Source organism: Rhinoderma darwinii, chromosome 12 (assembly GCF_050947455.1).
Source record: "Rhinoderma darwinii isolate aRhiDar2 chromosome 12, aRhiDar2.hap1, whole genome shotgun sequence".
NCBI lineage: Eukaryota > Metazoa > Chordata > Amphibia > Anura > Rhinodermatidae > Rhinoderma > Rhinoderma darwinii.
Window position 1 is genome coordinate 68,265,620 of NC_134698.1, and position 13,766 is coordinate 68,279,385.

At 43.3% G+C, this 13,766-nt stretch overlaps 1 protein-coding gene and 1 long non-coding RNA gene across 3 annotated transcripts; one reads left to right on the forward strand and one right to left on the reverse strand.

Moving 5' to 3' along the window:
* Positions 1 to 2,654: 2,654 nt before the first annotated feature.
* On the reverse strand, positions 2,655 to 9,916 carry ZBTB25 (zinc finger and BTB domain containing 25). Of its 2 annotated transcripts, none has more exons than XM_075843773.1 (3): positions 9,744 to 9,916; positions 6,883 to 7,060; positions 2,655 to 5,595 (listed from the first exon to the last, which is right to left on the reverse strand). In XM_075843773.1, exons 2-3 carry the CDS (start codon positions 7,053 to 7,055, stop codon positions 4,443 to 4,445), a joined length of 1,326 nt encoding a protein of 441 aa, XP_075699888.1. In that variant the 5' UTR covers positions 7,056 to 7,060; positions 9,744 to 9,916; the 3' UTR covers positions 2,655 to 4,442. The 2 variants fall into 2 exon arrangements, with proteins under 2 accessions (XP_075699888.1, XP_075699889.1); XM_075843774.1 differs by lacking the exon at positions 9,744 to 9,916 and adding an exon at positions 9,491 to 9,680.
* Positions 9,704 to 12,536, forward strand: LOC142664613 (uncharacterized). Its single transcript, XR_012851338.1, has 2 exons — positions 9,704 to 9,870; positions 11,940 to 12,536. It is a non-coding gene; the product is annotated as an uncharacterized LOC142664613 (long non-coding RNA).
* The last annotated feature ends 1,230 nt before the right edge of the window (positions 12,537 to 13,766 follow it).

The following is a 13,766-nucleotide window of genomic DNA, read 5'->3' on the forward strand; positions in this document are numbered from 1 at the left end:
TAAATACTTATTGTGGAGAATGTTTCCTGAGGACTCTGCATTGGGACGTTCTTCTGTTATTCCTCCTGGAAATTGACTACAATAATTGGGAAAGAAGAAGCCACAGAGCTGAATGGAGCCATGATGCAGTTCTGTTCACGTCAGGGGGGGCTGGGGCGCTGCTGTGCACGGAAAAACAGCGAAGGGGACACAGCGCTAAATTAGTGCTGCAGACTCTTTATTCACATGATCGATGGGGTCCCCAGTGGTCTTTATAAGATGCCAATACTTCTTTAGGAATTTAACAGCATATATATATATATATTTATTTTGTTATAAAATAAAATGTATGTGCGTAGCAGGCTATATGAAGAATTATTTCTTTGCTTACCTTTTGTTATTTACTTCAGTACATTTGTGTTTTGAATGGAAATTCGCTGTTGTGTGAAGTGTTTTAAATGTTACTTTGAAGTACAATAGCTGATATAACTTGATAAAGGTCTCCTGTTGTCAGCAGAACAATGAATTTATCGAATGTCGACACTGTAGACCAATGTGCAAGTAACTGAAAAATGTTCCAGAAGTCGACTGTATTATCATGGAAATGAATGAGGACACAATACTGTCACACACTGCTCTGCCAGGAGACACTTCAAAGCTTTCTAAGTGGTTTATAAAATGCAAAGACATTGGGGAACATTTATCAGTAGTGATGCAAGAAAAATAGAAGAACAATAATGATGAGAGTACAAGATAAATACTACATTTGGAGTTACTTTTCTGCCACAGTTCCTTATATAAATGCACACCAATTTTGGGCAGGATTGGGGAAGCCTCACTTTATAAAGATATATTTGACTAGGGTCATGGCACATTTCACTATTAATCTTTCAAGTTATATTTAGCCACAAATCTGAATAACTCTGTTGGGACCCCTTATGAGCCGCCAGCATCTGACCCGAAAGTGCAAGTAGCTTATCAACTGGATTACAGATAGGGGTCCCCTTTTATCAAGTAAATTACAGAAAGGGGTCCCCATGCACACTGCAGTGGATTTTTCACCTCCAAAAGTGTGAGTGTCCCCAAGAGTGCAAGCCACAGTGCCCTAAGAGTAACAGCCAAAAAGTTTCAACAAATGCCAGAAATAATGTCTCCATAAATGCTCAGTGCCCTTATAAGTGTCAGTGTCCCCTCAAACACGCTTCTATGCTCTGTGCTATGTCGAAGCCTGAAGCTCAAAGATGACTGAAAGTGGTGAAATAAATACTACTTGACATATAAAGACCAGTAGAATCGTTACTGTATCTCTGAAATAGTCAAGCTTGGAAGGTCAGAACAACTAATGGGGGTACTCTGCTGTCACTGTACATAGGGCAATCTGATAGACCGTAAATAGGGGCACTGTAGATGATGCCGGTAATGTAGGATGCTCTGACGGCATTATTAATTGGGGTAATCTGGCTTTCATTATTATGCAAATAGAGTGATCTCACTGTATATAGACTCTAAATAGCCCAGCATCATTATATATAGTGCATGTGAAGTCCTGTTTAAGTCATGTATATGTATGGATTATTATATCAGTGGCATGAAATATAACATGAAATACATATTTCTATATTTTAAAAGTATATGACAGACGTGAAATATAACAGAGCTGTAATGTCAGTGGCATAATAGTAGCATGACTCATCATGTGGGATTATATTCTTGTAGTAATAAACCCGTCTTCTGGGAACTAAATAGTTAAATTAAATAAAAAATTATTGGGCATATGCCCGTTCAGCCAGTGTCAAGTAACAGTCTCATTCCAGATAGAAGATCCATGGAATAGAATAATAAGAGTGGTAGAAAAAACATGCTTTCTAGGGCAGTTTCTGCGCACAACCCCTTTTTATATGACCTATTAGGGCATATGAATGTCATAAAGGGGGGTCCCGCGCACACACTATATAAGAGAGCAGGGCCTCTGCAAAGAGAGCTGGCAGACTCCATTCAACCATGTAACATGACCCAGCTAGTTATACCAATACAGAAGTAATCTTTAGGGATGTCATCCGGAATAAATAACCTACAATTTCAATCTAGTATAATGTTCCTAATTAACGTCTACAGGTAATTAGCAGTGACCTGGATCCTTTTAATGTGAAATCTTTTTATAAATTCTCTACAGACTTTCTCCTATCTAATCAGAACACTTTTTAAAATAAATGCAATGAAAAAATATTGTGGGCTATTCGCACTTTGAGAAGTTCTCAAGCCCCCGGCAAAGTCATGTGCACGAAGCCTGTAGGGCAGCAGAGGTGCAGGTAGCGATGCACGGCACCGTATTGCAGGGGTATTCAGCACTAGAAGCAATGCTATCTGCAATATATGTAACTTGAGGCAACATGGCACATTTTTTTTGCGCCGTTTTTCGAAAATGAGGCGTAAAAAAACGCCTCGTCGGAACAGAACGCCGTATTTCCCATTGAAATCAATGGGCAGATGTTTGTAGGCGTTCTGCTTCTGTTTTTTTCAGGCGTTTTTCGAGGCGTAAACGCCCCTGAAATACGGCTGAAAACACTACATGTGCACATACCCTAACATCTGCTGGAGAGCCGCAGGCTGGAGGGGCACTGCTCTATATCAACATTATACATAAAAGAATAAAGGTAATCAATCCACAACTCGTATTTCAGTTGTCCATCACAATATATTTAAGATCATCACAGAATGCCAAGTCATGGCAACAAACACATCACTACTTCAACAAAAAATATTTTAGAAACAAGGAGTACATGTTGTTATTTTCATGCATAAATGTTCAGTAATAGGCCCTGTTCACACAGATGAATTTGCACGCAGAAAAAAATCGGCCTCAAAATTCCCGAGGCAGATTTTGACCTGCCTGCACTTTCTTGCTGCGATATTCGCTGCGTTTTTCGCCCACGGTCATTGAGGGCCGAAGTGATAAAATAAAGCGAAATACACTTTCTCTGCCTCCCATTGATTTCAATGGGAGGTCAGAGGTGGAACTGTGGCAGGAAAGAGCATGCTGCTTTTTTTCCCTGCGAGCGACTAAAAGCTGCCGCAAAAAAAACACCTCCGCCTACCATTAAAATTAATGGGAGGCAGTTTCAGACTTTTTTTTGGCGCTGATTCTGACACGATTTCCGCGTCAAAAAACTCAGTGTGAACTGGGCCATAGGCTCAGGGTCACATATATTGTGCACTACATTAAAGGACTAGTCACATTTATCATAGGACACCCAGGTGGCATAGCAGGCTGACCTATTTGTCACTTGAGGTGTATGTCCTGGCAGGTTAATTTATTTTCTGGAATGACTTCCAATCTACTGTCACACATCTTGGGATCTGGTCATATTAATAACCCAAAATAATTCACCATAGATGACATCAGATTTCCTATAGATCCAAGAGGTCACTGATGGACCCCGCTGACTTTATTGCTCTGTCTGGATTTTTGATAGTAAGAACAGGGCTACAAACTGTGCTATTTATGGCATCAAAAATACTTAATGCAAAATCAACTGAATCCCATAGTGCAAGTGTGTGCAGAGCCGAACACATTCTTACAGTGATAAACATTGGGGTAGATTTATTATTGTCTTTTCACCTCGGTTCCGTCATTTTGTGCACCTATTTTCTTGGCGCAAATCTTGTTGGCCAAATTTCTTAATGTGTGCACCAGACAGAACCTTGATTTGTGACATGCTCGCCACGGCAGGTGGCATGCTTAGAATATAGCCGTGGATTTGTCGAGGCGTGAAATGCGTCAGATTTAATACACGCATGCGCCAGTTTTGTGGCGCAGAATATTGGTCTGAAGAATACCACCCAATAAGTGGCGTAAAGAAGTGTAACATGTGCCAAATCTTTAGGCTACCTATCTTTAAGTCATTGATAATAAATCTGCCCCATTGTTTGTGAAAAAACTAATGATGATATTTATAAAAACGGAATCAAATAAAAACAGTACGGCTTCGCAAAGCGACAAATCTTATTTCATTGACCCATCGGTACAAACCCTTCTTAGAATGAAGCCGCCCTGGAGTTCAGCCGTTATACCCAATGTAAGCCGCAGGGTCCGCTGCACAAGAAATCCACCATGGAAATAACCTGTACAGGAATTGGGGCAGCAAGTGTTTTACATGCCGTCCATTCAATTGAACGTGGAACATGTAGTACATAGTCACATCAGGCTGTGCTCTCTGCTCCGGTTTATGGAAGGGGATCCGAAGCGGAGGTCTTGATGGGACAACCTCTTCAAGAAAGCAACCTGGCGGGCAATGTCTCTACTTTCACTGTGTATTACGAACAAGCATGGTGTCAATAAATATGAAACCAATATTAAAATATAATTACATAAAACATAAAGGCTACAAGGTTATCTCTTTCAATAGAATTATGTTGCACTGGAAAATAATGAAGGATTTCTTCACAGAAAACACACATATATGTTATTCTACTAGAACAGATTCTACATTTTCCTGGGAATCTGTAGGTTCCTCTTCTCCAAGCAACTCCGGAGATTCCAGCAGTAGGTCAGAATCTTTCTGGCTGATATCAGTAATGTTATGACTGTAGCTGTGCAATTCCTGCTCCATCTGAATATCAGTTTTCTGGTACTTGTTAAGGTTGTGTGACTTGGTTTTATGTGTGAAGACGTGCTCCAGCAACTGGCTTCTTCTGGCAAATCTATGTCCACATACTGTACAGCTGAACTTCCGCTTACGTAAAAAGTTTAGTTCTATGGGATCTGTGTCTTTTGTGAGAAAAGATAATTGGTTGAGTTGGAGCTGCTCTGCGTGGCTCGTGTTGAGAAGTGGCTCCTCAGCTTTGTTTAGAAGATATCCACTGAGTCGGCAAGTTTCCGTAGTCTCTGAATTTTCAAGTACAGAGCGGACTTCTCCTAGATCATCGCTCTCTAGGATAGATGTTGGGACCCCAAATGGAAGGGACTGGGATACATGAATATGCAAGTGATCTCTCAAAGTAAGACGGGACTCAAAGTGCTCACCACAGTAATGGCAGGAGTATACCCTGTTGCTAGATGTAATGAGGTTTGGCTCAACCTCTTCAGAAGAAGAAGAAGAAGAAGAAGAAGAAGAAGAAGAAAGGGATTGGTCTGGAGACCCTATCGCTTCAGGTTCACTTGTCTCCTGCTTTATGGACCTCACACTTTTTTGGATGTCTTCTATAGATTGTACCGTGGCACCAACCTGGCCTGTAAAATGTGAGCTTTGCTGCTCAGAAGTTACACCTTCCAGCCCAATGGCAAGAGACAACTGCAGCTGAGGATGTTCTCCCTGTGGGACTGGTCTTGTTGCACATGGTTGGTTCTTTCTCATATGGACACTTTCCTTTTGTGCTTTTTGGGTCGTTGATATCTGAATTCCATATAAATTCGATGAATGGATGGTGTCTGAAGGTGTCACTAGTGTTGGCTCACTGGCAGGTGTTGGGAGCAGATTAGCATGAAGAAATTTCACTCCCTCCTCCAATCGGTACCGGTCCACACTTTGTTTGGGGCTCTTCCCTGTGTACATTACATGTAAAAGGTAGCTAAATATGTCTGGTTGAATGTCAGTTGGCTGAATCTTAATACATTCACTGTAAGAGAAAATAAACATATTGGTGAACACAACAAATATATCTCAATGACAGGATTTAGGGTTAGGCTAGTGCTACACGGCAACTTAAAATCACACAGTCAAATGTGACTTCTAGTAATCTTATGTTGGAAACGCTTGATAAATTGCAAGTTTTCCCATAGTAAATACTAGAAATTGGATACAACTGCAACTTTAAGTCACAGATGATTTTAAAGGAGTTGCCCACTTTGGACAATTGTTTCTCTTAGAGGGATCCCACACCGACAAGCTGATCTGCAATAAGGTGTCATCTGTGCAGGAATCTGGCAGTGTTCAATTCCCCCATATTGCAACAGCATGGGAAATTAAGCATTATACAGTTGACATTGATGGGCTGTCCATGTAATGTACAGATGTCCCGCGTCCTCCAGAGTTAGAGACGCTTCCTCTTGCCAATGCCTGCATTTGCCAAATAGATGTAGATCCTGAACATGGGATCTCCCACTATTCAGCACCCCCTAGAGTTGCTTTTAGCAGGCAGGGTAGTAGTGTTCTGGCATATCTGGCCCGTCCACGTATGAACTTCTTAAACGGGTCTTCCAGTTTGGGGGCTGTTTTTCATACTGATGACCTACCCAACTGATAAACTATCAATATATGTTCGGTGGGATTCTGACACCTTTGACCCCGCACCAATCAGACATTCTGGCTGCCTCCAGGTGCCGGTAGCTATGAAGGGTCGGTGCAGGAAGCAGATGTCTCCGATCAATGTACAGCGGCCATGCTGCACTACTGCAGCTCAGCTCCTATTCAAGTGACCCAGGGCGGCCCCTATACAGTGGTTGGAGCGTTTGGCTTCCGGTGCCGACCCTGCATAACTTTCGGCGCCCGAACAGTTGATTGGCGCGGGGTCCAGGTGTCGGTTCCCCACAGATCATATACTGATGACCTATTCTGTGGATAGCTCATCATAAAAAACAGCCCCCAAACTGGAAAACCCCTTTAAGGCCGAAGGCAGAACTGCAGCAATCTGCTAATTGCTGTACCAACTTTTTTTTGCTGCGAGACAACTCCTTTAAATTGTTGGATTCTAAGAGCCCCACTATACAGCCCCTAAAACCAGAGCTTGGAGTGGGAGCTGTATATTAGGCCTACTATCCATGTCTATATACCAAGTTTGTGCAATATTCTAGGGCTAAAAAATGAAACTACTTTATGTTAAAATGTAAAGAAACGGATAAGAAGGGTAGAAGGAAAGAAGAAGTGACAAGCTTGGAACCTATGAACGATAAATGAATCCCATTACCTGGTTTGATGGATAAAGATCATCTTGAAATAGCTGGAAAAGGCAGCAAGAACAGCCCTGTGCGCTTTAAAATACACATCCCCGATAGCTACGGTGCAGTCACAGAGGAATCCGAACTCTCGCTGCATGTTCAGCTGCTGGAGTAGAACCAGACTGTGGCTAGATTTATCCATTGTTCCTGCAATTGGAAATATCTGTTATAGAAAGTGTATTGGGAAGGAAGAATTGGTCCAGGATACGGGCCCATGCACATGGCAGAGCCGCTATTGCTGCCGTACAGGCTGTCGGGTGTAGCACACAATGCAAAGCTTCGATGGAAGATTACCGCTGTAAATGCGAAACCCAATGCAGCATACCAACATTTTTATTCTGCTGCGTTTGTCTCTTAATAAATATGTTGCATCTTAATCCAACTTTCCTTATATAAAGATTGGCATACGAAACGCCAGTTTTAATTAATCCCCCCTTCGATTTCAGCAGCATATGTATTGTAAATGTTAGGCTGGGTTCACACGAGCACATTAACGTCCGTAATGGACGGACGTATTTCGGCCGGAAGTCCCGGACCGAACTCAGTGCAGGGAGCCGGGCTCCTAGCATCATAGTTATGTACGACGCTAGGAGTCCCTGCCTCGCTGCCGGACAACTGTCCCGTACTGTAATCATGTTTTCAGTACGGGACAGTATTTCCACGGAGAGGCAGGGACTCCTAGCGTCGTACATAACTATGATGCTAGGAGCCCGGCTCCCTGCACTTAGTTCGGTCCGGGACTTCCGGCCGAAATACGTCCGTCCATTACGGACGTTAATGTGCTCGTGTGAACCCAGCCTTAGACGAGCGACATTTACATTAACCGATATTGCTCGCGATAACTTTTATTCATGGGTGACTCATTTTGATTGATAAAAAATAATAGTTTTATAGTTTATCATTGATCTTTTTTGCATTTGATCTAGGCAATAATTATTTTACGATCGCTCTGAAACGAAAAAAAAAACATAATTATTGCTTCCTGTAAACAAAGCTGACGCTAGATTCACACTGTGTTTGGGCATTGCGTCCTTTGAGCATACGTTTGGCCGGTTTACATTGGTTTTTAACTGTATTGAAAAGCGGAGTTGTCTACACGTTCGAATACAAGGATTTCCTGCGAAAAATGTATACGACAGGAAATGGCTTTTTTTTTTTTACAAGGGTGTGATTTGCAGACGCATTCGGCTATATTGACGAAGAATTGCTGCAATCATCTGGAGCAGGACTCTTTAGACGTGCTGTACATAAGCCCCGAACAGTGTAAATATTGTATTAAAGGGGTATTCCGAGAATCTACAATTATCCGCAGGATAGTGAGAACTGTCTGATCGCTTAGGGACCCACCGCCAATCGCGAGAACCGGGGTCTCCAACTCCATGTTCCTCCTTACCGCTTATTGTATCAAAAAATATTTAAGGATGCACTCCTGAATTCACTCTGTGTTGGTGCTATAAAGGTTCGGGTTTGGAAACCCACACTATAGATATAGAACAAACCTAAAGCACTCCAAAAAAAAATTCCCCAAAATTTTTTCTTTTTGATTTACAAAGTTGCTTTATTTTTATTGTATATGATTCCAAAATGTATTCTTTTAGAAAAAGCGATTTTACAAAGCGATTATTTTACAAAACCTCCTTACCGCTTGACCGCAGTGATGAGGACATTCAATGGAGCGGTGGTCGAGCATGTCCATTGCCGCTCCATTCAAAGTCTACGTGTATGATGAAAACAGCCGAGTACAGCACTCAGCTGTTTCGGTTATTCCCATAGACTTTGAAATGCTCGACCGCCGCTCCATTCAAGCTCCTCCTCACTATAGGGGGTGCAGTGAGGAGGAACGGGGGGCTCGGGACCCCCGTTCCCACGATCAGTAGGGGCCCCAGCAATCAATTATCACCTACGCTATAGTCAATTCTGGTGCAACCCCCTTAAACTGGTCGTACACCAGAGATTTTGCACGACCAAAAAGACCATTTTCTGCGCACTATAAGGCCTTATTCACATGAACGTGTGCGTTTTGCGCGTTGCATTTACATGTGTCATCACGCGCGTATCAAGGACGTACTATACGTTCGTGTGAATAAGGCCTTAGCGACAGATCTGCAAGTCAGGATTAGGTGACGGATAAGGCAGAGATCCATCAGCCATTTTTACTTATGGTGGTCGTCCAAAACGACAACATTCCCAGACCGACAAGTCATTTAGTCTGAAATTCCTATAGTAAGGACGGCTTTAGTCACGTCACGGATAAAGGATGGAGAATTGCTCCTCCACAGCTGATGGTTTTGATCATTTTTATCTTGTCGTCGGTCGGCCATTTGCCCACCGTGTTGTAAATGGTTAAATATCCAGATCCAAGCCTTTGCGGCAGATCTGGGATGGGGTATAGTCAAGGCACAGCAATGAACCGCGATTTTACCGCACTGTGTGAATATAACCTCATGTCAGCCCATTTTTTTTATTAATAGAGCTAGTTGTCCCATCAGGGCAGTTCCTCTTTATTATCATTTTAGTCATAAATCTTCATTATATCCTCATTGCCTTCCTTCTCTGAACGTCTAGTATCAATATTACGTCAAATCCATCATGGACGTTGCTGCAGCAAATACACAGTTCTGCTGTCATTACTGCAAACACAATACACACAAACTGAGGTATAATGAATCATAGAGGCCAAATAAACAAGCCCTTGTTCATCCGCCACTACCACACGGCGCCGCCGCCGCCATGTTATCACTACGGCCGGCAAGCCCCGCCCCCTTGTTTCCCGCCCTCTCGCATGGAAAATTCCACAGGAAGCGAACGAGAAACGGCTTCCAGCGCTTACCCACAATGCACCGCTCCCCGTACTCTCCTATACACGCGCAGTACAGGCTGCAGCTGCTGATGGAGACACCGGCCGGGCGGGCAGACCTGGCTGTGACGTCCACACGTAGGGACGAGTCAGGAGTATGGTGGGGGCAGTGTCACGTGACTGGCTGAATGGCGCCAGTAACAGCTGCAGACGTCCTGTCTCTACCAATACAGAGCCATGACACAGGGACTGACTGCAGTGAATGTGGACTCTGTCATCACATTATAAGTGCCCTATCTCCTACATAAGGGGATGGGCGCTGTAATGTAGGTGACAGTAATGCTTTTTATTTAGAAAAACGATCTGTTTTTACCACTTTGTGAGCGATTTTTAGCTTTATGCTAATTACTTTCTTAATGCCCAAGTGGGCGTTGTACAGAGGAGTGTATGACGCTGACCAATCAGCGTCATGCACTTCTCTCCATTCATTTACACTGCACTAGCGATATAGATATATCGCTATGTGCAGCCTCATACACAAACACTAACATTACTGCAGTGTCCTGACAATGAATATACATTACCTCCAGCCAGGACGTCATGTGTACTCAGAATCCTGACCACTTCTGTAGCGTGTCTGTGAGATTTACAGCAAGGCAAACGTAATCTCGCGAGATTACGATGTAACCTGTCATTTCAAAGAGATTACACTTGCCTTGCTGGAATCTCACAGAAAAGATTCAGAAGTGTCAAAATTCTGAATAAACATGACGTCCAGGCTGGTTGTGATGTATATTCATTATCAGGACACTGCAGTAATGTTAGGGTTTGTGTATGAGGCTGCACATAGTGATATATCTATATCGCTAGTGCAGTGTAAATGAATGGAAAGGAGTGTATGAGGCTGATTGGTCAGCGTCATACACTCCTCTGTACAACGCCCACTTGGTCTAAAGTAAAAACACGCCCAGTTGGGCATTAAGAAACGAATTAGCATAAAGCTAAAAATCGCTCATAAAGTGGTAAAAATAGATAGTTTTTCTAAATAAAAAGCATTACTGTCACCTACATTACAGCGCCGATCTCCTTATATAGGAGATAGGCCACTTATAATGTGACAGAGCCTCTTTAAGGGCATCGTTTACCATTTAGGGGTCTGGGTGACCACCCCTGTGTGAGTCTTAGTAACAGCCGATTTTCTGTGCAGAAGATGACCTGCGTTGCAAAGGGAAAGTGAAGTAGTTGCCCATGGCAACCAATCCGGTTTCTGCTTTCATTTTTAAAAAGGAAATGTGTAATCTAAATGGTTGCTAGGGGCAACTACTCCACTTTTCTTACCACTAGTCTTGATAAATGTGCTCCAATGTTTGTGGATGTTCCTCATCTTCAATAAGAAAGTCAAAATCTGCAATGAAGCCCCCAGTGTATTGTTGCAGGTTACCCCCGAATCTGGGATCTGCAGTAAAGTCCGCAATTACAGGTTTTAAAAAAAAAAAAAAGTTATGCTTCAAAGGAAATCCGCTGTTTTCTGTAACAAAATACGACCCGTCTGGACTCACCCTGGGTGTTACATGTGTATTTTGTCGCAAATTTGCTGCAAATTCCAACCTATGTATGGCAAAGGGTGCGATCCGCAGTGAACACCGCAACACAATTAAAAATCTGCAGCTTTCAGGCTGCTATGTATCGCTATACCTTATTTTTGTAGGATGTAATTGCATAGTAGACTATGCTATTGCATTCTGTGGAATCGCGCCAAAAAAATGACCGCGTTGTGTACGGTTTTTAACATGGGGGTCTATGTGTGACATATACTAATGTCAGGGGTGTATACTAAACATATACCTCGGAGAGCTTCCCCAGGGCAGGAGTCCCTGGGTAGAGCATCAGGTAGCGCTCATCCTGGAGAGTCCAGACCTGGGGAAGCCCCAGACGTCTATGGACAGTGACGTCAGGGGCTTCTCTAGTCCCAAAGTCCCCGGCCAGAGAGCAAGTGTGGGGACACCCCGGTTGGGGGGGGGGGGTCCCAGTGGTTAGACTCCCATAGATCCAACATCACCTATCCAGTGAATAGGTGATGGAATACCTCTTTATTTATACCAGCGTGAATGATTAGTGTCCGCAAAAAAAGTACCATCTTTTGTCCATATTAATGTGGTTTCCGGGTGTCATCTATTTTCTCGTCCGCAAGCATTTCCTGCGTTCACTTTTGTTTCTGCATTTCTTTAGCAACTGATCCGTGAAAAATGGACAGCATCCGGATGTCGTTCACGCACTCATAGACTTTAATGGGCGAGTATGGTTGGCAAAAATGGTCCAGGATAAGTCATGCTGTCAGTTTCTCGTGACAGACAAACACTCCGTTGATAAAAGCGGATGTGTGAATAGCCCCATTGACTTGTATAGGTCAGTGCGCTGGACATTGTTAAAATGGACCGCCCATGGACGAGAAATACTTTCGTGTGGATAAGGCCTAAGCCAGAGCTGAAAGAACGCAACTGCAGATATCAAATGTGAACGTGACTGCTGAATATCTGACATTACAAAGCCTCAGCAATCCAGAGGATGATAGATCAAAGCTAAGTTTACTGTATGACAGACTGGACATCTGATCCCTCCTCTACTGTTATAAATGGGGGCCATGATGCTGGTGTGGACGTAGCCGAAGATGCCCATTTATCTTTGCTGAAAACTTTTTCTCTATTCATATTGTATGGATGTGGCGCCACCTATTGGTAGGGTTACATCCAAGATATATTTTTTAGGTTAGTACCATGTTTTCCTGTATATTTTATGTTTATTAATTACATTGACATATGAACTCAATGATTTCTTTGGTCCTTCATTATGGTTTTGAATGCATGTCGTTTTTGGATAAGGTATCATGCACACAGCTGTATACAAGATCAAGCTAAATCAGTCGTTAAAAAGCATCCATATCGTTAAAAATCATGCAGTATACAGCAGAAGAGCTGATTGTCCATATTGAAGCATGCCAAAACCCCCCCCCCTGCACTCCACAAGGCAGAGATGGCTTCCGGTTCCCAGTACTAGAGCGCGGATATTTTCGTTACTACATTTGAATCTGCAATTGAGATTATATGTAGTCTTGGGTAATAAGTATTGCTCTCCACTCAGTATGGCGCTATTGCTTTTAAAGGGTAACTAAACGTTCAACAAACTTCTGACATGTCAGAAGTTTTGATTGGTGGGGGTCCGAGCACTGAGACCCCCACCAATCGCTAAAATGAAGCGTCTGAAGCGCTGAGCCGCTTCGTTTCTGTTCGGCTTTTTCAATGTAGAAGTGTACGGGCTCGATAGAAAGTCTATGAGTCCACACACAGCTACATCGGCTTTCCGGAAAGAAACGAAGTGGCTGAGTGGTCACACGAGCACTTCGGAATGTTTTCTTGGCACACCCTGGCTCCTCTGATACCTGTGGATGGACGTTTGGACAGTAGAGCGTACCCAAACTTTGTGGCATCTGTTTGGCAAAAAGTAGCGGCAACTGCGAGAAGCGATCCTGACCAATATTCCTGCAGAACAATTTCACCACCTAGTGGAATCTATGCCACGATGAATGACTGCGGTTCTGGAGGCCGAAGGAGGTCCCTAATAAAGTGGCCATTCATTGTATATGTCTATGCAGTTGCCTAAGGGTATGTTCACACGGCCTATTTACGGACGTAATTCGGGCGTTTTTGCCACGAATTACGTCTGAAAATAGCGCCTCAATAGCGCTGACAAACATCTGTCCATTGAAAGCAATGGGCAGACGTTTGTCTGTTCACACGAGGCGTATATTTACGCGCCGCTGTCAAATGACGGCGCGTAAATAGACGCCCGCGTAGAAGAAGTGACCTGTCACTTCTTTGGCCGTAATTGGAGCCGCTATTCATTGACTCCAATGAATAGCAGCGCTAATTACGGCCGTAATTGACACGGCGTTCAAGCGCCTGCACATGCCGGTACGGCTGAAATTACGGGGATGTTTTCAGGCTGAAACATCCCCGTAATTTCAGCCGTTACGGACCCCCGCCGTGTGAACATACCCTA